Source organism: Lepidochelys kempii, chromosome 23 (genome assembly GCF_965140285.1).
Source record: "Lepidochelys kempii isolate rLepKem1 chromosome 23, rLepKem1.hap1, whole genome shotgun sequence".
Lineage (NCBI taxonomy): Eukaryota > Metazoa > Chordata > Testudines > Cheloniidae > Lepidochelys > Lepidochelys kempii.
In genome coordinates this window covers 9,076,085-9,102,720 of record NC_136402.1, presented here as the reverse complement: position 1 = coordinate 9,102,720, position 26,636 = coordinate 9,076,085, and the positions used below count along the sequence as shown (strand labels likewise).

The following is a 26,636-nucleotide window of genomic DNA, read 5'->3' as shown; positions in this document are numbered from 1 at the left end:
AACTATGCAAATGTTGCTGAGGATAGGTAAGGGCTGGTATTTTGAGATTCTCAGATTTAAGATTTATAGTACTTTTCACACTTGCAGCACTTATATATATGTATTTTTTTTTAAAAAGGTAATCTCCAAGGAGGAGTCAGACTTTTCTTACAGTCTATGAAAATACCACATAATTTTAAGGCCAGAGGGACCACTGATGACTTGTATAACATAGGTCACAGAACTTCCCTTAATGAATTCGTTTGAACTGAAGCAGATCTCTTAGAAAATGTATCCAATTTTTACTTAAAAATTTCCAGTGATGGAGAATCCACCACAATCCTTGGTAAACTGGTCAGTGGTTTGTTGTCCTCACAATTAAAAACTTGTGCCGGATTTCCAGCCTGAATTTGTCCTGCTTTAATTTCCAGGCATTGGATCTTGTTATAACTTTGTCTTCTATATTTAAGATCCCATTATCAAATTTTTGTTACCTTTGTAGGTACTTGTAAACTTTGATCAAGTCACATTTCTGCAGGAGTTCTCTATTCCATTTGGTTGGCTATGTTGCAAGCAGATGTCATAATAAGACTAAAGGAGGATCATGAACAATATTTATTAGCTTATTAAGTAGCTGTTGCTGCATCTGCTACTGCACTGAGTTTTCTAGAAATCCCACTGGTCCTTTCCAGCTGTGATTATTTATTTGATTTTTAATATATATATATATATATATTTAGCCAAAGTTTTTATATATATATATATATATCAGGAAACTATTGTCTGACAGTTAGAACTGGTAGCCTTGTTGCATGTGACATTTAAAACTAGACTGGATAAAGAGAAGAAGTCCTGTAGGGAATAATCCTGCCCCAATTCTGGGCATGAACTAGATGGGACCAGTAGTTGGCTGACCTTCAGTTTGGGCAATCTTACTGTTCCTGGCAGGAGTTCAGCTCACTCCCAGGGTCTTTTCAGAGTCCAGTGTACAGTCCCCTTGCCTCCTAGCTTCTGGCAGCGCCTCCCAGGACCGACTGCAGGTCTCTATCTGGAAGCAGCCCTCCAGAGCCTTTGCTCATACTGAGCTTGTGGTGTCAATCTCCCCCAAACAGGGGAGATTGAAGGAAAAGGTTAGTGACTGGAGTCCCAGGGGAGGCAATTGAGGTTACTCAATTAGGGTGAACTGCAAAGAATAGGGCAGACGCTTCCCAAAGCTGATGGATATTGTGATACAGTAACTCCTCGCTTAACGTTGTAGTTATGTTCCTGAAAAATGCTACTTTAAGCGAAACCATGTTAAGCTAATCCAGTTTCCCCATAAGAATGAATGTAAATAGTGGGGGGGTTAGGCTCCAGGGAAATTTTTTTCGCCAGAGAAAAGACATTATACATATATACACAGTATAGGTTTTAAACAAACAATTTACTGCTGTACACAGCAATGATGATTGTGAAGCTTGATTGAGGTCTTGGAATCGGAGGGTAGGATATTTTTCAGGGAATGCTTTGCTGCTGAATGATGATCTAGCATTCAGCTGAGCCCTCAAGGGTTAACAGGTTGTTCATGTTTCAGAGTAACAGCCGTGTTAGTCTGTCTTCGCAAAAAGAAAAGGAGGACTTGTGGCACCTTAGAGACTAACCAGTTTATTTGAGCTGTAGCTCACAAAAGCTCATGCTCTAATAAATTGGTTAGTCTCTAAGGTGCCACAAGTACTCCTTTTCTTTTTGCGAATACAGACTAACATGGCTGTTACTCTGAAACCTCTCCCTACAATGTGCATGATAATCAAGGTGGGCCATTTCCAGCACAAATCCAGGTTCTCTCACCCCCCACCCCCACCCCCATACACACAAATTCACTCTCCTGCTGGTAATAGCTTATCTAAAGTGATCATCAAGTTGGGCCATTTCCAGCACAAATCCAGGTTTTCTCACCCTCCGCCTCCCCCCTCCTCCCCCCCCCCCCCCAAACTCACTCTCCTGCTGGCAAAAAGAAAAGGAGTACTTGTGGCACCTTAGAGACTAACCAATTTATTAGAGCATCATGCAGTTGATAGATTTCCACTCCATACGGCTAAATGCAGTGCCTTGCATAATGACAGGTTTCAGAGTAACAGCCGTGTTAGTCTGTATTAATAGCCCATCCAAAGTGACCACTCTCTTCACAATGTTATTCATGTAGCCTCCACTCTACAAGGCGGCAGGAATGGAGGGAGGAGACAAAATAGACTCATGGCAGTGACTGCAAACATTCCCTGCAGAAACTGAATGTGTTGATGAACCCACGCTATCCCACTAGAACGCACCACTCCCTCCACTTTCCAAAGTGTGAATGTGAGAGAGAGAGCGCCATGCGCCTTGCCCCCTTAACTACGCTGATCCCACTCTAAGTACACTGCCTTCTTAAGCAGATCAGTAAGTTGAGACAGCAGCTGCTGCCAGCAAGCTCCCTCCATTCTGAGCCCTGTCTCCTGTCATGTTCCTCCCTGCTCTGTGGAGATGGGGTACAGGAGCAGGGAGTGGGGAACACCCTGACATCAGCACCCCTCTTCTTCTCCTCCCCCTGCACAGCAAGCAGGAGGCTCCCAGGAGCAGCTCCAAGTCAGAGCGCAGGAGCAGCACACGACAGTGGGAGGAGGGTCACCTGAGCTGCCTGGCAATTAGTAACCTGCTGGGGGGCTGCTGGCCTACCCTGGTTCCAAGGCGCCCTCTTCCCCCCCCCCCCCCCAGCTTGCTCCAATGTGCTTCTCTTTCTGCAAGCAGTGGACAAAGCAGGCGGCTGCCAAACGACTAAGGGAGCATTGCGCAACTTTAAATGCGCGTGTGCTCTAATAGATCAGCAACAAAACAACGTTAACTGGGATGAAATTAAGTGAGGAGTTACTGTACTTAGATTTACAAAGCCAGCACAAAATAGCTTCTATAATATCTCACTGAAACCAACAACCCAGTTCCCTTAAAGTAACCCAGCCTCAGGCCTCCACCTAGACACCCAAGTCAAATATGATGAGGATTACTGAAAATCTTCATCATATAAAAAAGTTCTGCCAATCCTAAAGGATCACACATTACCTCCCAGGTTAATGAATATGCCAGATCTTACCCAAATACACGCTTACAGCCAATTCTTATTAACTAAACTAAAATTTATTAAAAAAGAAAAGCAAGAGACTTGGTTAAAAGATCAGTTTACATACAGACATGAGTTCAATTCTTGAGTTTCAGATTCATAGCAGAGATGCTGAGCTTTGTAGTTGCAAAGAGTTCTTTCAGAAATAGTTCATAGGTTATAGTCCAATGTTTATATTCAGGGTGGTCCAGTCAGAACTGGGATCTCAGTCCTTATGGTTTAGGCTTCCCCTCAAGCAGATCTAAGATGACAGGATCAGGACCCAAGGGTCTCTTATAGCAGCCACTTGCACATACAGTCCTGGGTGAACAATAGGCTTTTGATGGAACCTTCTGTTTTCTAAATCTCACTGTTCATTAACTATATGGATTAACATAAGATAATTTATCCATTAAGCAGTTTATCACAAACTTTAAAGAGACACACAGACAATAACATTATTGTACTCAAAATTCATCTAAATGTTAATATTCACTTTTGATCTCTGAATCAACAGCTATAGTGACAGACAAGAACTGTCTGTTTACATGGTTAACATTTGTGAGTACACACATGCAATTAGTATCACTTCTAACAATATAGTTTTGCATTTCAAAGTTCTAGTCTATTTACCAGGGAATGGCCCTAATTACCATTTCTAACAAGTTTCAAAGTAGCAGCTGTTAGTCTGTATTCACAAAAAGAAAAGGAGTACTTGTGGCACCTTAGCAACTAACAAATTTATTTGAGTATAAGCTTTCATGAGCTACAGCTCACTTCAGAAGTGAGCTGTAGCTCACGAAAGCTTATGCTCAAATAAATTTGTTAGTTTCTAAGGTGCCACCATTTCTAACAAGTCTTTACAGGTTGAATCTGGGTCAATTAGCCTGCAGGATGCTTAACCCTTTCTGGCCATATGATACATTTTGTATAAGATCCGTTGCATTTATTGAACAGTGGTAGCCATAATGATTTGCATGGTTATATTTTAATTAGACAGTGTCACAGTTAGAAACTGCCCCAAGCTGAGCTGTCTTTGCTACCAGAGCTCACTAGCTGTCCCTGACAACCTCCCTGCTTCTGGGAGAATTTTGTTTTTCTGTGGGCAGGCTTTTTTACACTCCAATTCTCCCGGTGGTGCATATTCTGCAGGTGTGCCTGATTGGCACTACCTGAGTGCAAAAATATTTCTTAGCCTTGCCACCAGTGGGATCGAGGTGTGTTCAATCACATACTTCCCTTCCAAAATCAGAAGGATTTCTTGCTTGAGCATGTCCCTGGGGAAGAAAAAAATCCACATTGTATGCTCTTTCTCTGCTTGGTACTGCACCCAGAAGCTGAAGGGCTAGATACCAGCGTGTAATCTGGGGATTTGAGTCCTTCATGGAGTTTACCCTATAAAAGGGCACATGGTTTATGACTAGCTAAAGGGGACTACCTAGCACATTATACCTCAGGGAGCCAACTTGGTGGCGAAAGGTTTCTTCTCAAGGCATGTTTACACTAGAAACTTAAGTCGACCTATGTTAAGTTGACTTACAACCGCAACAGTAATTATTGTGGTGGTTCATGTACACACTGTTTTCCTTTTGTAAGAGGTGCGCATCCTCATGTGGGAGCACTTCCACCAACTTAAGCGGCGCTGCCCCCCTCCCCCCCCCCCCGGCTCTCTGTTCCCCACCACCAGGAGTCCAGCTTGCTGCCTGCCCCCCCCCCCCCCACACGCACACATTCTTGGCTCCCCACTCCTTGCCACTGGGAGCCCATCTGTCCCCCCCATACTCCCGTCGGCAAGCTCTGTGCCCAGAGTCTGGGCAGCTTCCATGTTCCCTACTGGTGTATGCCAGATTAGAAGAGCTGAATGGGAAGTTAGCTATGATAGGTTGTACAGCCACCAGGTCTGATGGAATAATCTAGATTTTTGGAAGGATTGCTGGCTTGGAATTCTGGGGTGCTGCTCATTGCTTTTCTGGAGAGAACTGCTGGTGGCTTAACTGCTGGATGAAATTGTTAAAGATATTGTGGGTGTGACATTCAATACCTTGGGGTATTGTACTGGGGTATTGTACTGTAGCCCCCATATTCCTCATTTACATATAATTGTGATCTTGCATATAAAGCATTCCATGTAAGGTATCACAGGAAAGGTTATGATCTGCTGAAATCCACTGTTCATATGCATTAATGATGTATGTATTTAAATGGAAGTTTTGAGAATAGTTGTATGATTGTCACTAAAATATGCTGTGGGTTTGGGAAGTGCCCAGATACTAGCTCTCCAGAGACCATGACAAGGGAGGTAACCAGTGCCCAAGTGGTTGCTGAATAGACCTAATCAGCCGTTGTCCAGCAAGGGAGCTACAATGCAATGACTCTGTACAAGGTCACATGAGGGGAATTGCCCACCAGCCATGCCTGGACTTATGTTCTCCAAGCACATGGGACTAAGGGTATAAAACAGAACACAGTGGCCCCATGCTTGGCCTTTTCTCCTCCCCACATCTATGCTGCAAGCAACAAGGACTCTCTCAGAAGACTGAAGACTCCAACAGAGGAGACTGGCCCAGGTTTCAAGGGTGAAATCTGTGTATTATGAACTGCAATATCCAGTGGGGTGAGAAACTGCTAATCTAGATGTTGCCCAGGCTAATAGGGTTGAGAATTTAAGATGCGTGCTTACATTTTATTTTATTTTGTTAACTAACTCTGATGTTTTGCCTGTCACTTAAAATTTATCTTTTGTAGTCAATAAACTTGTTTTTACTGTTTATCTTTACCAGTTAGGTTGCCTGAAGTGTTTGGTAAACCTGCTCAGGTTTGCAAAGGCTGGTATAGATCCATTTTCCACTGATGAAGTGGGGAACCAATTAATAAACTTGCATTGCTTGTCTTGAGCAGTGCAAGATTGTATATTCCTGAGGTACAAAGGTGGTAGCTGGGGGGATTTGGCTGGTGCCTTTTTCAGTGTGACTCATGAATGGCTCTGGGAGCATTCATGCAATCTAGCTGGGTATGTGGCTCCACATGTGGCTCTGCTAAGTGATCACAGCACCTGGAGGGGTTTGCTGCTTGTCACTCGCAAATATGTGTGAGACAGCCCAGACTGGAGAGTTAAGGAGGAACATCGGTGCCACTGTCCCAGGCTGTACCCTGGGGATCATGTCACAGTGGGGTTCTTCTTTGAGTGCTTGCTCATGTCCATTCCAGTGTTGGTGTGCGCTTGCTGCGTGAGCCACCACTGGAAAGCTTTTCCCTCAGTGGTATCCATCAGGTTGGCTCTGGTGCCCCCTGGAGTTGCGCCTTTATAACGCGAGAAAACCTAGTCCTGCCGACCCACCACCCACTTAGTTCCTTAACTCTTGACAGAGGAGTAGGAGGATGGATTTTGGAATGGACATGAGCAACACATCTCAAAGAACAACAGTTACTGAAGGTTAGTAACTGTTTTTCTTCTTTGAGTGCTTGCTCATGTCCATTCTAATGTAGGTGACTCCCAAGCAGATGTTGGAGGAGGGTTTGGAGTTCAATGGCAAGCAGACTGTAGCATGATTCTGCCAAATCCAGCATCGTCTCTGGCCTACTGAATGATGGCGTAGTGAGTCGCAAAGGTGTGGACCGAAGACCAGGTTGCTGTCGTACAGATATTCTGGATGGGAACCTGTGCCAAAAAGTAGCTGAGGACGCTTGCTCCCTTTTGGATTGTGCCATCAAGGCCAGAGCAAGGACTTTTGCCAGGTTGTAGCACGTGCAGATACAAGAGATGATCCACAATTAAATCCTCTTGACTGCGACTGGGAGACCTTTCATCCTGTCTGCCCCCGCCACAAAAAAGTGAGTAGTCTTCCTAAACGTTATAGTCCTTTCTGCGTAGAAGGCAAGCGCACATCTGACATCGAGTGAGTGAAGCCTTTGCTCCTGGCTATTGGCATGCGGTTTCAGATAGAAAACCAGAAGGAATGTGTCCTGGTTACTATGGAATTGCGAAACCATCTTCGGGAGGAAGGCTGGGTGAGAGCGCAGCTGGACCTTGTCCTTGAAGAATACAGTGTGAGGAGGTTCTGAAGTCAGAGCCCTTATCTCAAAGACCCTTCTATCCGAAGTAATGGCCACCAGAAATGCCACCTTTCAAAGAACACATTGACAAGGGCTTGAATGGGGAACCCATGAGCCTCAACAATATCAGGTTGAGATCCCAGAGTGGGATTGGTTGTCGTATTTGGGGATACAGTCTATCCAGGCATTTGAGGAAATGAGTACAGATCAAGTTTGCAAAGATGGACTGGCCATTTATCCATGGGTGAAACGCCAAAATTGCAGCCTGGTGGACTCTAATCGATGACACTGATAGCATTTGCTGCTTCAGGTGTAGTAAGTAGTCCAGAATTAATGGCACTGATGACCGTGTGGGTGAAACACCTTTCTGCGCTGACCTGACTGAGAACCTTTTACACTTTGCCAGGTTCGTAGCTGTAGTGGATGGTTTCCTGCTCCCTGCAAGGACCTCTCGAACTGCCCTGGAACATGCTAGTTCCAAGGGGTTCAGCCGTGGAACTTCCAGGCCGTGAGATGAAGGGACTCGAGGTTCAGATGTCATAGATGGACGTGATCCTGGGATATCAGATTGGTGATTCCACCAAGAGGTCCAGAAGGGTGGTGAACTAGTGTTGACATGGCCAGACTGGGGCTATCGGGATCAGGCTCGTGCCTTTCTTTCTGACCTTGAGCAAGACCTTGTGTATGAGTGGAATGGGAGGGAACACATAAGAGATGGTCCTTCCAGGGGAAAAGAAACGTATCTGTGAGCGAGCCCGGGCTGTGATTCAGGAAGAAGTGCAGACGCTTCCTATTCTCTCATTCATTGAAAATCTGGGGAGCTCCCCACCTCTGGAAAATGTCCTTCCCGATTTCTGATTGAATGGACCACTTGTGATGGGAGAAAAACCTGCTTAGGCAATCCATTAACTCATTCTGTGCCCCTAGAAAATAGAAGGCTTTGAGGTGGCTTGAGTGGGTTATGCAGAATTCCCACAGGCAAAGGGCTTCCTGGCATAGGTGAGAGAAGCGCACTCCATCCTGTCTGTTCATATAGAACATCGCTGTCATGTTGTCTGTAAGTATCAATACGTATTTGCCTTTCAGGTGGGGCTGGAACGTTGGGCAAGCAAGGCGCACTGCTCTGAATACCCTCACGTTGATGTGTAGCGAGAGCTCTGCTTAAGACCAGAGGCTTTGGGTCCTGAATACCCACAGATGAGCCCCCCAACTCAGTACAGATGCATCAATGACTAGAAATATCGCCAGATGTGGTCTCGAAGGGGACACTTGTACATACTGCCCTTGGGCCAACCATCAAAGGAGGGTGGTAACTACTGAATGGGGAAGTGTGACAGCCATGTCCAAACGATCCTGGCCCAGCCGGTACCCTGATGCTAGCTGGAGAAGTCTGAGTCATAATCTTGCATGCTGCACCACGTAAGTGCATGAGGCCATGTGTCCTAGGAGTTTTAGGCAGGTTCTTGCCATGGTGGTTGGGTGGTGTTTGAGGCTTTCTATGATAATACCTAGGGCCCGGGACTGGATCTCTGGAAGAAATGCTCTGGCCTGGACCAAGTTGAGGACCGCCCCTGTAAATTCTATTCTTTTGAACTGGTGATTTTCTGCATGTTTATCAACAGGCCTAACTCTTTGAAGGTTGACATTTACGTTTTCCTCTATCTTGGCTTGGACCAACCTTTGACCAGCCAGTCAACAAGGTAAGGGTAAACCTGAACCCTTTGCTTCCTCAAGAAGGCTGCGACAACTACCACACGCTTTATGGAAACCTGAGGGGCTGCTGATAGGCCAAACGGAAGTACGGTGACCTGGTAGTGCACTTGGTTCACCGTGAAACGGAGGAATTTTCTGTGGCCTTGGAAGATTGAAATTTGGAAGTAGGTGTCCTTCAGATTGAATGGCATACTCGTCCCCTGAATCCAGAGATGCGATAATGGTGACCAAGGAGACGATGTGGTACTTCGGCTTGTTCATGAATATGTTGAGGTTTCACAGGTCCAGGAGGGGTCTGAGACTGCCACTGGCCTTTGGGATTAGGAAAGACCAGGAGTAAAACCCCCTGCCCCTTAGCTCCAGAGGAGGGTTGGAAGGAGGGGAAGAACTGAACTGCAGGGTGTATCCCAGTTCTATTGTGCGTAGCACCCACCAGTCTGAGGTGATGTGGGACTACGCCCAATAGCAGTGGGATAGCCGGTTCATAAAAATTGGTGACAGTGGATCCAGACACTGTCCTGGTATGCTATCCTCGGGTGTACCCTCAAAAGGCCTGCTTAGACCCTGCCTCCTACTGTAATCCTGTCTCAACTGAGGCTGGTAGAAACGGGGCAATGGCTGGGGCTTAAAGTGCTTTCTTGGCGATGCTGGCATGTGTAGTTTGAGGAACTTTAGAGTGACTCTTGAATCTTTCACGCTGTGTAGTTTAGAGTCCATTTGCTCTGAAAAGAGAGACAAGCCCTCAAAAGGAAGGTCCTGAATAGTCTGCTGCACTTCATATGGGAGGCCTGAGGCCTACAGCCATGAGCTCCTCCTCGTGACCACAGCCAAGGCTATGGTTCATGCAGCAGAGTCCGCCACATCTAATGTTACTTGAAGGGACACTTTTGCCACTGCTCTGCCCTCCTCGACTGGAGCCAAGAACTCATTCCAAGATTCCTGTGGCAGTAACTCCTTGAACTTAGTCATTACACCCCAGAAGTGCAAATGGAGTGGACATGAGCAACACATTTCTAAGAACAACAGTTACGAAAGGTTAGTAACCATTTTTTCTCTCTCCAGGTCTCCTTCTATGTATTAGCAAGCTGCTAGCTTCACGGATTGTTTATGTGCAGGTCACTTGTTGGAAATGAGAAGCTGATGTCTGTGACTATTTCCCAGAGAATGCTGCTGAATGCCTCCATAATTTTGTGTCAACTTTACCATTTGTCTTTTCCTCTCTTTGTTTTCCAGGGTGCCTCAGCATTATTTGACATGATTGAGTATTATGAGTCAGCAACACACCTCAACATCTCATTTAACAAACACATTGGCACCCGAGGCTGGCAGGCAGCTGCACATATGATGAGAAAGGTTTGTGTTAGTTCTTGAACATTTTAATCATCTGTTTAATTTACTGCTTGTAAACATCCAGTAATTCTAACATGATTGCAAGTTAGTGTAGGGTTAGATTTCAATGCCATTGGAACTCTGTTAATCTAACCATTTTTTGCATGGTGGGGAGGGAGGGATGTGCATACAAGAAATTACAGGTAGCTTTTTAAACTACAATGGGAAATTTCAACTAGTAGCTTGCTGGGGTGCTGGGAAGGAGGAAGGACTGTCTTGTGTTTATGGCTGTGGACTGCAATTGGGAGATCTGGGTTCTATTTCCAGCTTTTCCAGAGTTCCTGTATTACCATAACCAAGTCATTGAATCTCCATCAGTGTGATCAGTGTTAAGGCAATTCAGTGAGTAGCCAGTGCAGCGATCGGAATGCCAGAATGAAGTGCTTCCTTAAACCTGAGTTTAACAGGGAGGCTGCTGTGCACCAGCTGAGTTTCTTTAGTGCCTGTGTGCTCATTGCCAACCAAGCACAATACATTGAAGTGTTTCAGTGTGTCTGAGTTTTGTGACAGATGGGCCTGTTGAGAGGATTTTGCTCTGTAGTTTCATAGTGGGGCAAAATGTGGAAATGTTTCAGATAATTATCATTCCAACATTTATAAGGAAATAACCCAAGGCCTAAGGCTGATGGTTTTAAACTAAATATATATCATAGTAAAAATGGAACTTCTGCTTTGTGCAGACATTACCTATGAAAGAAAATATTTCATAGTAAGATGTTTCAACACAGTGTTCTACTTAATGAGATGGTAATTGGGGATGTGGGAATGACATGGGATATGCTTATCATGTCTGCTCATTCTGAAATATGAAAGTCCCATGAAATGTACTTTGAAAGAGATCTTTTTTTATTTGTATTACAGTAGCACCTAGAGGCACTGAAATTGGAGCCCTTACATAGTAAGACTGTCCCTGTCCAGAAGAACTTACAAACTAGACAGAACGGGCTAACAAAGGGTAGGGGATAGGAAGTATTATCCTTATTTTATAAATGAGATTATATGATTTATCCAAGGTCATACAGGAACTCAGTGGCAGAGCTCCTGAAACATAAGTGCCGACTCTGTGGATGCTCTGGGTCTGGAGCACCCACGGGGAAAAATGGTGGGTGTTGAGTGTGCCGAAGTGAGGATTTTTCCTTATGTTATATGTGAGCCTTACTGTTTTGCATGAATGCTGTGTGTGCCTCAGTTTCCCTGTGTATTGCACCAGTGTCTAGGTGGTGGGAATATGGGGGTGTGACTTCTGTGGAGGCTGCTCCAGCTGCCTGCACTGATTCTATAGCCACACCTTCATAACCTGAGACCCAGGAGGGGGATGCAACCAGGTGACACTGGGTCCCGGGAAGTGAGACAAAGGCAAGAGGAGGAGCAACGGGCTGGGCAGGGGCTAGATAGCTAGAAGCTGGCTATCGGCTGGCTTGGAGCTCGGGGAGGACCAGAGCCCTGGCTCTGGTCTACCTTCCCGCCAAGATGGACTTGGCTGAAAGTCACTGATTTCTGTGCTAACAAGTTCTGTCCTACGGTATGTTTCTGTTGACTAATAAACCTTCTGTTTTACTGTCTGGCTGAGAGTCATGTCTGACTGAGGAGTTGGGATGCAGGGCCCCTGGCTTCTCCAGGAGCCCCGCCCGGGTAGACTTGCTGCAGGAAGCTCACGGTGTGGAAGGGGATGTTGAATACTCTGAGGTCAGATCCAGGAAGGTCAAAGCTGTGTAAGCTTCTTGCCTTGGAGACAGTATGCTCAGAGAGAGGAGGCATGCTCCCCCTGAGTCCTGATTGGCTTCATATGGAGTAGTTCCAGAGCATCGCCCCGGTGACTCTGTGATAACTGGTGGCGGAGATGGGATAAACTGCACCCCATGGACAAAGCATCCTGCAGTAAGTGATTGGGGAGCAGTAAAATAAAGGGGGATTAGCAAGAGACGGGCATGCTGAAGGCTCCGAGAGGTGCCTTTCCAGGAGGAGCCTACGGCTTCACCCTGAGAGAGGTGGACCCCCGAGAAGGGCTGTTGCATTGAAGGGGTTCCTCCCAGGGATTGTGGGGAGCTGAGAGAGCACAGGTCTGTGAGTCCGTGACCACTTGGGAACAGCATGGAGATGGCCTATAAACATCTCCTTAAGAAGGACATTATGGAGCTGTGCAGAGAAAGATGGCTGCGCATTGGAAAGCTCACAAAGGCACAGCTGATTGCTCAGTTGGAGGAGGAGGATTGCTCTAAGAGGCCAGTTCCTGACGCAGCTGGGGGCGCGAGAGAGGCTGGGAGCAGCTGGGTGTCCCGGAGACCTGTGTCCCCGACCAGCAGGAGGTCTCCACCAAGTTCCCTGTCAGTGGATCTGAGATGGATGAAATTGGAGTTGAGTTTGAAGGAGTCAGAGGGCCATGAGAGACAGGGAAGGCATGAAGCAGGACAGCAGGAGAGACAGAGGCAGCAGGAGCTGCCCATGTCCCAGGTGAAGGGGGGCTGAGTCGCCTCCAGGATGCAGGGCTGACTGTAAAAGCTGGGATGTGCAAGTTGGGGATGGCACAGGTGTTGTACCTGAGCCACAAGGTGGGGAGTGACTGTCTAAAGCCAGAGCCAGCTAAGGGGGGCAGGGGAGATCAGAGACTGGTCTGCTCCCCAGACTAAGAAACAGGCCCAGGCCTTTATTGGGATGGCGGGGAATTACCAGAGATTTGTGCCTCACTTGAGCTCTGTGTCAGCTCCCATCACTGAGCTATGCAAGAAGGGTAAGCAAGACAAGCTGGTCTGGACCGGGCAGTGCCAAGGGCTCTCTGCATGCTGAAGGAGGATCTGATTAAGGGCAGAGTGCTGGGAAACCCAGACTTTGATGAGACCTTTATGGGGTTCACCGATGCCCCCCACACAGAGAAAGGCAGTAGCCAAATCCCCCCAAGTTCTCAGCCTCATACCTCAGACATATACATTCTTGCACTGCTCAGGATGAGCAGTGCAAATTTATTAATTGGTTCACCACTTCAGCAGTGGAAAGTGGATATACACCAGCCTTTGTAAACCTAAGCAAGTACTCTTACTTCAGGCAAACTCACTGGTAAAGATGAACAATTAAATTTATTAACTAGAAAATATGGATTCTAAGTGATCATAAGTGATAGGCAAAAAGTCAGAGTGGTTACCAAAATAAAATCTAATATAAGCACTCAGTCTAAACTCTCAACCATATTAGACTGGGTAACATCTAGAGTAAACAGTTTTCCTCATCCCACTGGATATTGCAGTTCATAGTACAGTTCATAGTACATAGAATCCCATGCACTGCTACAGACTAGGGACTGAATGGCTAGACAGCAGTTCTGCTACAGCTCACTTCATCATATGCATTCGATGAAGTGAGCTGTAGCTCACGAAAGCTTATGTTCAAATAAATGTGTTAGTCTCTAAGGTGCCACAAATACTCCTTTTTTTTGCGAATACAGACTAACACGGCTGCTACTCTGAAACCTGTCATAACTTCATATGCATTCATGATGTACATATTTAGATAGAAAAATGACTTTCAGCAGATCATAACCTTTCCCCAGTACCTCAGATGGCATGCCTTATATGCAAGATCACAATTCTATATAAATGAGGAATATGGGAGTTACAGGATGCTCCCCCAAGGTATAAAATGTCACAGTAATGTCTCATTGTTCTGTCCTTTTTTCACACCTTCTAAAGCTTCTATTTCTGTCTTTTAAAAATAAAATTAATTTGGTTGCACAATCAAGCTCTCAAGTTATGAAATACAAGACTTATAGTTGCTAGCGCAGCTTTACTTCTGCGCCCCCCCCCCCCCCCCCCCCCCCATGCATCCAGCCTGTTCTCTGAATGAGGCAAGGATTCTGTGGGGAAAAAATATGATCATGTAAGTAGACTATCATCATGTGCACAGACCAGGGAGCAGAATTAGTTGCATGGCCAATAATAAATCTGACATTGTATAACTTCAGGTGCTTTACTTTTCAACATAAACTTCCTTTTAATGTAGCTTTTTGTGTATAATGTCCTCCTTTTGAAAGTCAAAAGGAAAAACAACTTCTTTATGTAACAACTATAACTGTCCCATTATGAGTTGGGTTTTTAAATATTGAATCTTCAGCACGGACTTCGACCGCTTGAGCTACAGGATTAGGATTAATTTTTGGGGAAGCTCTGTGGTCTGTGTTATAGAGGAGGTCAGGCTATGTGATCAGAATGGTCCCTTCTGGCATTGGAATGAATGGGGGTGCAGGGAACCAACAAAAAGGAAAACTACGTTAGCTACTCCTGGGGGGATTCTGCGCCAAAAAAAAATCAAAATTGTGTACCAAAAAATTCAAAATTCTGTATATTTTATTTGTCAAAATAATGCAATATCATTATTGCACACCAGTTTCAATTGTTTTGGTAATTTATTTAAACTAAAATACAGAAAAAAGTCACAATAACTATTCAGTATTTCCTAAACACATGAAAGTTAAGTTACAAACACGTGGTAACTAATACCCTGCATTCTAGTTATAATGCTGGATTTTCATTTAAATTACGTTACAGAACACCAACCAGCGCCGCCCCCCCCCCCCCCAAAAAAAAAAGGAGAATGTCATTTTAAATTGCTCAGATTGTCACACATGAAAGTCGTACAGTTTTGCTAATCGTTTGTCCTGGACCTGGCTGGGTACTTTGGGAAGTGCTTGGTTCTGATTCTCCTGACATTTTATTGGCTGCTTTATTTGCCCTCAGTCTCTATTTTATTTACCCATTTAAAAAAAAATAAAAAATCCTGAGCTGTAATCTAACCCCATTCTGCCACTTGGACACAGGGAAAAAGTGAGAAAGCCCATAGATCTTCCTACCTGAGGATTCCCTTCCTGTCATTTATAATAAGAGTCCTTTACATCACTCTGGCAATGTAGGGGCCTTAAAACTTTCACCATTTTTAATGCTCCTGAGGGAATTTACTGAGAAGGGGAACAGTTAACTATAGGCATGCCGCTACATTTGTGCCTCAGAGAATGAGATCAATTAACTCAGGCAGGCTGCTTCCTTTGTGCCTCTTGCGTGCATCTTGCATAATAAAAAGCCCTACCCTTACACGCCAGGGAGCTGCAGTCGCAAGAGAGAGGGACAGTCTCTCTCTCTCTCTCTCTCGCTTGTTGGCATGCACATATGCCCAGCCCCGAAGGTGATCACGCAGGCACCCACGCCTAGCCCCTGTCTCTGAGGCTGCTCCAGGCTCGCTGGAACAGACGCGCTGCCTGGGGTGCTTGGGAAGAGGCGCATGTCCCCCGGCAGATTTATTTTTGCATTTTTCTGCATGGGGGGCACGGAAAAATGCTGGCCATATGAATTGGCCCCCGTATGGGCGCAGAATCCCCCCAGGAGTACTAAATTAGCTAGCAGCAGAAGACTGCCATCTCAAAGGGGAATCGGCTGCTGTCCCCAGGTGTTGGATCAGGGGAGTTACTGAGGGGAATCTAGTTTGAGGCATGCTCTCCTCTCCATTCTCCAGAGATGAAAGGCACCTGCACACTTTCCCTGTCACTACATCTGTTCTGGGAGCTCCTAGTGAAGTATCTGCTGCTGTTTTAGTGGCCTGTGTCTTTAGATTGTTCATGTTCACATACTTAATTTCCACGAGGAATGGAAGGAACAGAAGAGAAATAGCAATTTAACAGTTAATAATTTTGCTAAGCTTGAAAAGCACCTTTCAAGCCTGAGACCTTTCTCCCTGTCAAATTTCAAAGGTCTTCTGCAAACAATGAAGGTGTTAAAGCTTCTCAAAAAATCACAAGAATCTTTTATAGTAAGTATTAGCCTAAACCAGCTCCTCCTGCAATTCTCAACTGTACAGCATTCTGTGCATCATAACCCAGCATAAATGAATTGTCACATGTACGTTCTGCATTCTGTCCATATCTGGTAATCCTACCCTGGATTTTCTTACATCCTCTTAGTTTTGGATTTAGCTGGGGCTAAGTATTATTTCTGTGAAACTCTCCCAGGACTTGCTTGTATAGAGTCAGAACCATCCAGTCATGGCAGGAAACTTTGTATGTATTTGGAAAAATGCCTACTTTTCCAGGGGGGTTTGGTCATTTTTTTTAGTTTGGCTGAAGGGTTTCTATTACTGTTCTCTCCCATCCTCCTGCCGCTTGGTGGACAATAATGCAGAAAAAGAAGAAAGATGAAACCTAATAGCTAGAATTGTCTTTGCATCGTCTAGCCTGAGGAATGCAAGTTAATCAGACATTGATTCTAAGCAAAATCATGGAAAGGTTACGAGAGAGATAATAAGTAAAGAGTTAAGTTAGTGGCATAATTGGTGCTAATTAGCGTGGTTTTAAGGAAAACCGGTCATGTCAAAGTTCATATAATTTTTTTGATTGAGATTACAAAGTAGACCGGTGTAATTAACTTAAATGTTTGACCACACAACATACGGATTGATTTTGTATAATGCTGATCTATTAATGTAGCCATGTTAAATGGATTAAAAACTGGCTAACTGATAAATCTGTAAATTAGGAATCCACCAACAGGGCTATTTCTAGGAGGGTTTCACAGGGATCTGTTCTTGGCCCAGTGCTATTCAATATTAGTGTTGTGGGAGGAAAAAGTAAAATCTTTGTTGGCAAAGTTTGCAGATGACACAAAATTTAGTGGAGTGGTAAATAATGTGGATACGTCAGTTATATGGCAGATCTGGATTGCTTTATTAAAGTGGACTCATTTGCATATGTTTTCAACTGTACTTCTCCTTCCCTCCCTCTCTGGACTATGTGTCCAGTTGCAGTGTCTTTCCCCTTTGCTTCTTGTCCCAGTCTTTTCCTAGCTACTCCTAGTTCTCTCCCTGTACCCTAGCTCCTTGTTCTTCCACTGCCCAAGTGCCTACCAGTCTCCTTGCCTAGCCAGTGTATCTCTTCTTCTCTCCCAGAGTATCCCTCCCCCACCCCCAAGCTGCAATTTCTGGGAAAGTCCTGTTCAGCCCCAGGTTGGCTGTGAAGTTCTAGCAAGTTTCTTCTATTCATTTGTGGATTGACATTTTTTTTAAAAGCTTAAAACTTGGCTAAATTTGGGCAGTTTTTTATGGGGACAGTGAAAGGCATATCCTGATCCAAAGGATGCCATCAGCTTAATTTCAAGTCCCTGCTCCAAAGCATAGGGGTATTAGAGCAGGGGTTCTCAAACTGGGGGTTGCGATCCCTCAGAGGGTTGCCAGAGTAGTTACATGAAGGTTGTGAGCTGTCAGCTCCATGGGACTGACAGCCCCAAGCCCCCATTAAGTTAAATTAAGCCCCCATTTTTAATTTATAAGGGGGGGGCACACTCAGACTTGCTGTGTGAAAGGGTTCACCAATACAAAAAGTTTGAAAATGACTGCTTTAGAGAGTCTTAAAGAAAAGGAGGGTCGCCAGAATTGAAGATTGTAGAACATTTTTTCCCTGGTCTTGTTCTTGGAAAAGGCTAAATAATTTTAGTTGAAATTTTCCAAAAATATTCATCCTGAGGCAGATACCCAGCATGGAAAATTTCTGCTCAAATGGTTAGTTTGTCAACGTTCTAAATCACCAAATATAATACAGCCAAATTACTACTGCGGGAATTCTGTGCCAAAATTAAAAATTCTGCACACATTTTTAAATTCTGCAAAATTCTGCATATTTTACTTGTCAAAATAACACACAACAGTCATGCCCTTTTCAATTATTTTGGTAATTTATTTCAAAATACCTGTCAGCAAGTATGTCCGTAACAATACAGACAACAAAAAAGATCCAGGAAATGTTTTTTGACAAATAGATTCCTTACTGGGCATATTAATACAGCACTTTCAGTAATTCATTTAAACTACAATATAGAAATGTATTTCCCACACCCCTCAGAAACAGTGCAAACGCTTGGTGGAGTCAGTGGTAACGGAGGAGGTTAGGGAGAGGGAAATTAATTTCTGAGAGCCTGGGAGTGAATCTGGAGGGTTCTTGGGTATGGCGGGGGGGAGAGAGGGGGAGTACGGAACTGTTGGGTTTTTTGTGGGGGGAGAGGGAGGGATTGTTAGGGAGTTGGGGAGCCTCCCCCATGAAGGCCCTGGCTGACCCCTATTCTCTCCCATTCATTCAGGCACATCTGCCCCGTCTGTCTTTCCCTGTCTCCACCACTAACCCTTCTGAACCCCAGTCTGTGACCCCTCCAGCAGCCCTGTGTGCCCCACTCTGTCTGTCACCTGCACCTGTCCCCTCAGGTATGTCACCGTGAGAAAAAGCAGCCCCTGCTCTCTCCCTCGCTGTGGCTGGCAGCTCCGGCTCATGAGCCCGCTAGCCTATCTTCTGGTGCCACCACAGCCTCTAGTGGGTGAAAGGTGCAATTGCAGCACCTTGCCAGAAGAATGTAGTATTCTGTGGAGAGAAAAAATCTGGAGGAGACGTGAATTCTGCACATAGAATCATAGAATATCAGGGTTGGAAGGGACCCCAGAAGGTCATCTAGTCCAACCCCCTGCTCAAAGCAGGACCAATTCCCAGTTAAATCATCCCAGCCAGGGCTTTGTCAAGCCTGACCTTAAAAACCTCTAAGGAAGGAGATTCTACCACCTCCCTAGGTAACGCATTCCAGTGTTTCACCACCCTCTTAGTGAAAAAGTTTTTCCTAATATCCAATCTAAACCTCCCCCACTGCAACTTGAGACCATTACTCCTCGTTCTGTCATCTGCTACCATTGAGAACAGTCTAGAGCCATCCTCTTTGGAACCCCCTTTCAGGTAGTTGAAAGCAGCTATCAAATCCCCCCATATTCTTCTCTTCTGCAGGCTAAACAATCCCAGCTCCCTCAGCCTCTCCTCATAACTCGTGTGTTCCAGTCCCCTAATCATTTTTGTTGCCCTTCGCTGGACTCTCTCCAATTTATCCACATCCTTCTTGAAGTGTGGGGCCCAAAACTGGACACAGTACTCCAGATGAGGCCTCACCAATGTCGAATAGAGGGGAAGGATCACGTCCCTCGATCTGCTCGCTATGCCCCTACTTATACATCCCAAAATGCCATTGGCCTTCTTGGCAACAAGGGCACACTGCTGACTCGTATCCAGCTTCTCGTCCACTGTCACCCCTAGGTCCTTTTCTGCAGAACTGCTGCCTAGCCATTCGGTCCCTAGTCTGTAGCTGTGCATTGGGTTCTTCCGTCCTAAGTGCAGGACCCTGCACTTATCCTTATTGAACCTCATCAGATTTCTTTTGGCCCAATCCTCCAATTTGTCTAGGTCTTTCTGTATCCTATCCCTGCCCTCCAGCGTATCTACCACTCCTCCCAGTTTAGTATCATCCGCAAATTTGCTGAGAGTGCAATCCACACCATCCACCACACATCATCCACATGCACAGTGGCACAGAATTTCCCTAGGAGTAACAAATGTAAGGTCATATATTTAGGAGCAAAGAATGTAGGTAACACTTACAGGATGGGGTGGGGACTGTATAGTTAGAATTCATAGGCTCTGAAAAAGATTTGGTGAACCACATGGAGAACCATCTGAATGTGAGCTCTGAGTGCAAGGTGTGGCTAAAAGTGCTGGTGTGATCCTTGGATGTATAAGCAGAGGAATACTGAATAAGAGAAGGGAAGTGGTATTATCACTGTATATGGCATTAATGAGACCCTTGCTGAAATACTGTGCCCATTTCTGGTGTCCATGTTTCAAAAAGGATGTTGACAACATAGGAAAGGGTTCAGAAGAGCTACAAAAATTATTCAAGATCTGGGAAACCTCCCTCACAGTGAAAGACAAAAATCTATTTATCAAAGAGAAGGTTAAGAGGTGACATGATCACAGTCAAAGTGCCTGGGGAGAAATTTTCTGGTAGTAGAGGACTCTTTAATCTAGCAAACTAAGGCAGACCAAGATCCAGCTGCTGGAAGTTGAAGCTACACAAATTCAGATTAGAAATAAGATGCAAATTTTTAACAGTGAGGGGAACTTGCCTATGGCAGCAACTTATCAAAGGATGTGGTGTATTCTTCATCATTGGAATCTTTAGATAAAGACTGGATGTCTTTCTAACTTTATATGGTCAAACTCAGGCACAAGTTATGGGCTTGATGCAGGAGTCATTGGGTGAAATTCTCTGGCCAGCATGATACAGGTCAGATTAGATAATCATAAGGGTTTGTTCTGTCATAAAATGTATGAATCAGAAAATCTATTGAGTGCTCCACCTATAAACAGTCATCTTGAAGTAGTGTTGCAGGGTGACTCCTGTGTGAGAGGCTAGATAAGTCCCCCTTCACGAGACAGGAGAAGGAGCTCGGCGCTCCAGTCAAACACTCATGGGTCCACACTGTTGGAGCAGAAGACTAAAGGACCAGTGATGCTTTGAGCACTCTCCAGCCGCTTCTTGTAACCAACAAACAAAAGACGAAAAGGAAACCCACACCATAAGACCTAAAAAGAAAAGGAGTACTTGTGGCACCTTAGAGACTAACCAATTTATTTGAGCATAAGCTTTCATGAGCTACAGCTAGCATCCGATGAAGTGAGCTGTAGCTCACAAAAGCTTATGCTCAAATAAATTGGTTAGTCTCTCAAGTGCCACAAGTACTCCTTTTCTTTTTGCGAATACAGACTAACACGGCTGTTACTCTGAAACCTGTCATAAGACCTAAGAAATTCTGTGGATGATGAAATGTTGCCCGCCCTCCCTCCCCCCGGCTCCTTCCAGCAATGTCATGCATGGAGGAGGGGTAGTTATCAGAAATGGAACAGAAGATCCAGCTAAGATTATTCCATCCCTAGATGTTGCTGCTGCTGTTTGCTTATTATTAGTATTACCATAGTGCCTAGGACCCCAATGTGATAGGCACAGTACAAAGAGTACAGAAGGCATTCCCTGCCCCATGGGCTTTACAGTCCAAATATAAGACAAGAGACAGCTGGATACAGACAGATGGGGAGTACAAGTAACCAATGAGACAACATTGGTCAGCATGATAGGCTGTGGTCTGACTGTCAAGTTTTTTTAAAATAGGCAGAGTTTTGAGGAGTGATTTGAAGGTGGATAGTGAGGGAGCTTAACATGTTTATGGGGAGCACCTCCCATAGTGAGGGGTCAATAGGTCAGTATAGGAGAAAGAAGAAAGGTGCTTGTTTCAAAATTTTACAAATGAGCAATGGAGGCTAGCATCACAGGTTGATCAGAGGCAAGCGTAGATAATAGCAAATTGAAAGATGATACGTAGGGTGGGAATTGACCATGAAGGGCCATGAAAATGAATGCAAGCAGCTTCTGTGTGATGTATGGAGAAGTGGGAGCTAGTGGAAGGATGCAAAGAGAGGGGTGATGTGGTCAGACTGGCAGGCTAGGAAAATGATCTTTACATTAGCATTTTGAATGGATAAGAGTGGGGTAAGTTTGCATTTTTCAAGACCATAGAGAAGGATGTTGCAGTAATCAAGAACCAAAAAGATGAGAGCTTGGATGAGAATTTTGGCTGTGTGGATGCATAGGAAAGGCCAGGTCTTTAAAATATTATGCAGAAAGATTTGTCAAGATTTAGACTTAACCTAGTTTTGAGGACCTGGGGATGTGTGAGTCGAAGCTGATGACCAGGTTATGAGCCTGGATGACAGACAGGATGCTGATGATGTCCAAGATGATTCTGCTTTCTAGTCAAAAAAGGATGTCACTATGTGGATATCCTTTCTCCAGCATGGGGGTGGAGGGGCGGGGGAGGTAGGCCAGACATGATCAATAATACATCTGAAGAAACAAGTTCAGTAGTAATTCCCAAGAAGGCACAAGCATGCCACCTTTGTATCCTGATTTCAGAGACCTCCTCAAACAAAACAGGAATGCTCTAACAAACCCCAGTGTCTAAACAGCCAAACACAAGAGTTCTGTGTCCTGTTGAAGGACAAAACTGATTTTTATTGCTGTGACGCATGGCCAGAAAGGGTTAAACATCCTGCAAAATAACCAACAGAAGACATGTGGGGAGATAATGTTTGTGTTTTTGTGTATTTACATATGTATGAGTAGGGTGGACAATGTAATCAACAGTCCCTCTCTATGTTGTATTCTGATCATTCAGAGGTCAGAGAACATACTATCATGTAAATGAATTGTAAACACGGGATATATCCGTATTCATCTCTCTTTGAAATGTACTGTGAATGGTGGAGGAACAAGCAAATGGCCTTATGTTAATTCGTATAGCTAAGTACCGGTGATGGACCTTCTTCAAAATCATCCTAATTACCTTTTGTTCCCTGAGGAACCCCAACTTGTCAAAAGACATGAAATTGTATAAAACATCCTTGGGTCCTGACTCTGTCACCTCAGATCTGCTTAAGCTTCTTCAGGGGAAGTTTGAGTCACAAGACTGAGGTCCCTATTACGCTGGTACGCCCTGAATGTGATATTTGGATATTGGACTATGAACTATTTCTGAAAGAACCCTTTGCAACTATGAAGCTCACCATCTCTGCTATGAATCTGCACCTCACTGAATTGAACTCATGTCTGTATGTATACTGATCTTTTAAGGATACTTTCTTTTGTTTTTTAATAAATTTTAGTTTAGTTAATAAGAATTGTCTGTAGCGTGTATTTGAGTAAGATCTGAAACCTGCATTAACCTGGGAGGTAATGTGCCCAGTTCTTGGGGATTGGTAGAACCTTTTCTTTTATATGATGAAATAAGATTTACAGAAATTTTCATCATATTTGTGGGTATCTGGATGGAGGCCTGAGGCTGGCTCACTTTAAGGGAACTGTGTTGTTTGGACTTCTGAGTAACCAGTAAGGTAATAAAGAAGCTGTTTTATGCTGGTTTGGTGAATCTACGTATTGGAATATCCACCAGCTTTATGGGGATTGTCTGCCCCGTTCTTTGCAGTTCACCCTAATTGAGTGACCACAGCTGGCTCCCCACTCAGACCTCCATCACAATTGCCCTTTCCAAAATAGATGCTGTAAGATCCTCAATTCTAAAAGACTGTGTGTCCAGCAGAGTCTTCCCAAAGAACCATCAAGAAAAACGGAGTTGAGCTTCTAACAATTAAAAGTTGCAGCCTTGGCTTTAAGCCTCATAGGCAAAGACTTGCTTCTCTGGAGGCATTCTAGCCCAGATGAGTGAGCTCTCAGGATGTCAGAACCAAAAGGCAAGAAAATGATGATGTTTCTGCCTGATTGTGCTAGCTTCTCCTTCAGAGTAGATGCCTCTCTGGTCTGGGTCAGCCAACTTCAGTATTTAGTAGGCATCTTCATTCAGTTACTGGAAAAGCTGATCATGGCCTCCAGATTTTTCAGATGCAGGGGGTTGGACTAGATGACCTCCTGAGGTCCCTTCCAACCCTGATATTCTATGATTCATATAGATTGGACAGAGCTGAGGCAGATAAAGATTAAAAAGTCCCTGCTGTTACGGATATGTTCTATATCTGTACATATGTTTAATAAAATGCCAGTAGATAAGTCAAGAATAGCATAGTTCTTGGGGTTTGTAGGACCAGTGAAACTTACAGACTGCAAATAGGTTCCTTTGTGCAGCCATTTATCTGAACTCTTAACACCTCTCAGCTCCAGAGTCCAGCTGGAGGGGATTACACACAGCCCTACAAAACAAGGAACTTTGGTTAATTCCACTGGGAATCCACTAGTTTCAGAGGAGAAAGGAACTGGTATTCCAGATGTGGAAGGGGCAGAAATACTTGTCTCTCAAACCTCAGTCCAATGAGCCTTTCCATGTGACTGGAGACCTGACAAATTCTAGGGAAACATTCTTGCTGGAAGAGACGCCAGGCAATTCTCACCCAATGGGGGACAACTACCATGGATAAATAAACTCTGGAAACTCTCTAGGATATTCTGTAGAGTTTGAGTCCTTACTAGAAACCTGTTGTCATGGAGTCACCAGGCCGATGCTCTGGAACTGCTCCAAATGCAGCCAGTCAGGAATCTGGTGTAGCATGCCTCCTCTGGGTGTTGCTAGGGCAAGAAGCCTACATGGCTTTGGCCTTCCTGTGTCTGACCTCAGAACATTCAGCATCCCTGTTCACTGTGCACTTCCCGCAGCAAGTCCGCCTGAGCAGGGCCCCTGGGGAAGCCAAAGGGCCCTGCACCCCAATTCTGCAGTCAGCCATGACTCTCAGCTAGCCAGTAAAACAGAAGGTTTATTAGTTGACAGTTACACAGTGTAGAACAGAACTTGTTAGCACGGAAATTAGTGACTTTCAGCCAAACCCATCTTGGCGGAACCCTGGGCCAGTTGCCCTGGACTCACCACTCTGAGTTCCAAACAGACTGCCCTGGACCCTGCTGCCTGGCCTCCCACATGCCCATGGCTCCTCCCCTGGGCTTTGTCCTGCTACCCAGGCAAAATGTCACCTGGACACATCCCCCTCCTGGTTCTCAGGTTACGAAGGGCATCGGCCATAGCTTACATGCTGGCAGCTGGGCAGCCTCACCTGGCCCCAAGGGCCTCAGCAAAAGTCACACACCCAATTCCTACCACCTAGGCATTGGTGTAGTACACAGGGAAACTGAGGTGTACATAATATTAGTACAGAACAGTAAGACTCCTATGCAACATAACAAGGGGAAAAATCCCCCTTCGTCACACCTGTCCTTCGGGATTTCAGAAATTCAGTCCAGGACCGAGAGTGTAAATTGCCTGATCAAAATTAGCCCCACTGGGAGAGTTCCTTTGAGGCACAAGTATTGTATTGTTCATTGTGCCTTAGAGAGTGGGGGCAACAGAGCAGTCTTAGACCATAAAAAACAAAACTCTGCTCATCACTCTGGTATCCAGGCATGGATCAAGGCATAAACATGATAGGAACATACCTTGGGTCCCTGGAGTGCCTTGATGATGACTCATAGGCTTTGGGGGCAGAAGGGGCCATCATGATCATCTAATCTAACCACTTGCAGATTGTAGGCCACAGAAATCTCACCCACCCGCTCCTGTAATAGACCCAAAACCTCGGTCTGAGTTACTGAAGTACTCAAATCTTTATTTAATGACTATCACAGAGAATGCATCATTTACTGTAGTTCCATGGGTTCCCAAATTGTGGTATGAGTGCCCCTTGGAGCATGAGAGTCATCTCTGGGGGTATGCAGGAGAAATTGTATAATGGTGGATTTTATTTACTAATTTATTGCATTTTCATAATAGGCCACTCAGATGAATCTTTAAAACTCTGGGAATTTGTTATATAAACTACAATGGTACATTGAGGTAAATTAACTAATGAGAAAACAGATACAGAGACGTTGACGTACTGTGATTTGCGGTGAAGGCTCTGTACAGCATGGGTTCAGTTGCCCAGTAACTGGCCAGTCTCTAACTCTCTAACTGAGCTCAGAATTTAGGATTGTTTTTTTTTATTCCAATTGTTTGTTTCCCTATATATCTGTATGTAACAGTGAAGTATGGACAGATGACAAGATAGGTAGTGCTAAGAAGGAACACAAAGTATCAGTGATGAGAAGGGTAGGGGTATGTAGGCAGCTGGTAAATCTGGAAGGGGATATGCAATAAGAAAAGTTGGGAACCTCTACTCTAGTTCAAACCAGCAAGAATTCCATGCCCCGCTCTGCAGCGGAAGGCAAAAAACCCTCAGGGTCTGTACCAATCTGATTTATGGAAAATTTCTTTGCAGGTGCAGTCTTTAGCCCACTGCGTCGTCTTCAGTCCATGCACTATCCTTTTCTGGGACGATGGGTAAACATCCTCCCCATAAAAAGACGAAAAAGCAGAGGAATGTAATAGGAAGAGAGTATGAGATATAAGCTCTTGTATCAGAGGCCTGGGCTCACAGAATCTGGCAAGAACAGGGCTGAAATACACATTACTAAGAAGTGCTAGGCGCAGAGTACTCATGCAAACACATCCTGATATCCAGTAGTACCAGAACATCCCGATATCAAAGATGGTACAAAAATATTCCCTAAGGATAACAGGAACACAATGACGCCTCCTGCAAGATAAGGTCAGGATGACAGTACATCATAGAGATGTTTTGATCAAACCAACATGTACAAGGTGATGGGTGATAACTAGCCACATAAGGGGCAGTAACTGTGTCAGAGGGGCAGTATGTAACTTGTTCGTATTGGGGTATAAATATGTATCTCAGAGGAGTGTCTTTGTCTAGCCTAGGGAGGAATGGAAAGTCCCACCGTTCACTGAGCTGGTCCATTGTTACGGGCATACATGTATTAATGTTACGGGAGAGTCTGCGGGATGCTAGTACCGTGATTAGTCAGCAAGAAACCTGGCCTGGTGCCTACGTAACTTGGTGGATCTTGTGGTCATTGGGCGGTTCGCTCAAGGTCTGCTGTGCCGGCTGTCTGCGCAGAGCTGGGGCAGCACACAGGGAGAAGGCAGAGAGAACACATGCACACGCAGCCAA

At 44.9% G+C, this 26,636-nt stretch overlaps 1 protein-coding gene across 3 annotated transcripts in view; it reads left to right on the top strand.

Moving 5' to 3' along the window:
• The window catches only part of PPP1R37 (protein phosphatase 1 regulatory subunit 37), a 171,084-nt gene that overhangs the window by 80,262 nt on the left and 64,186 nt on the right, over nucleotides 1–26,636 (top strand). For all 3 annotated transcript variants that reach the window (XM_078850218.1, XM_073321861.2, XM_073321860.2), the window contains exon 5: nucleotides 10,088–10,207. In XM_078850218.1, coding sequence (XP_078706344.1) covers nucleotides 10,088–10,207 — 120 coding nt within the window. The remainder of the gene's footprint in view (nucleotides 1–10,087; nucleotides 10,208–26,636) is intronic.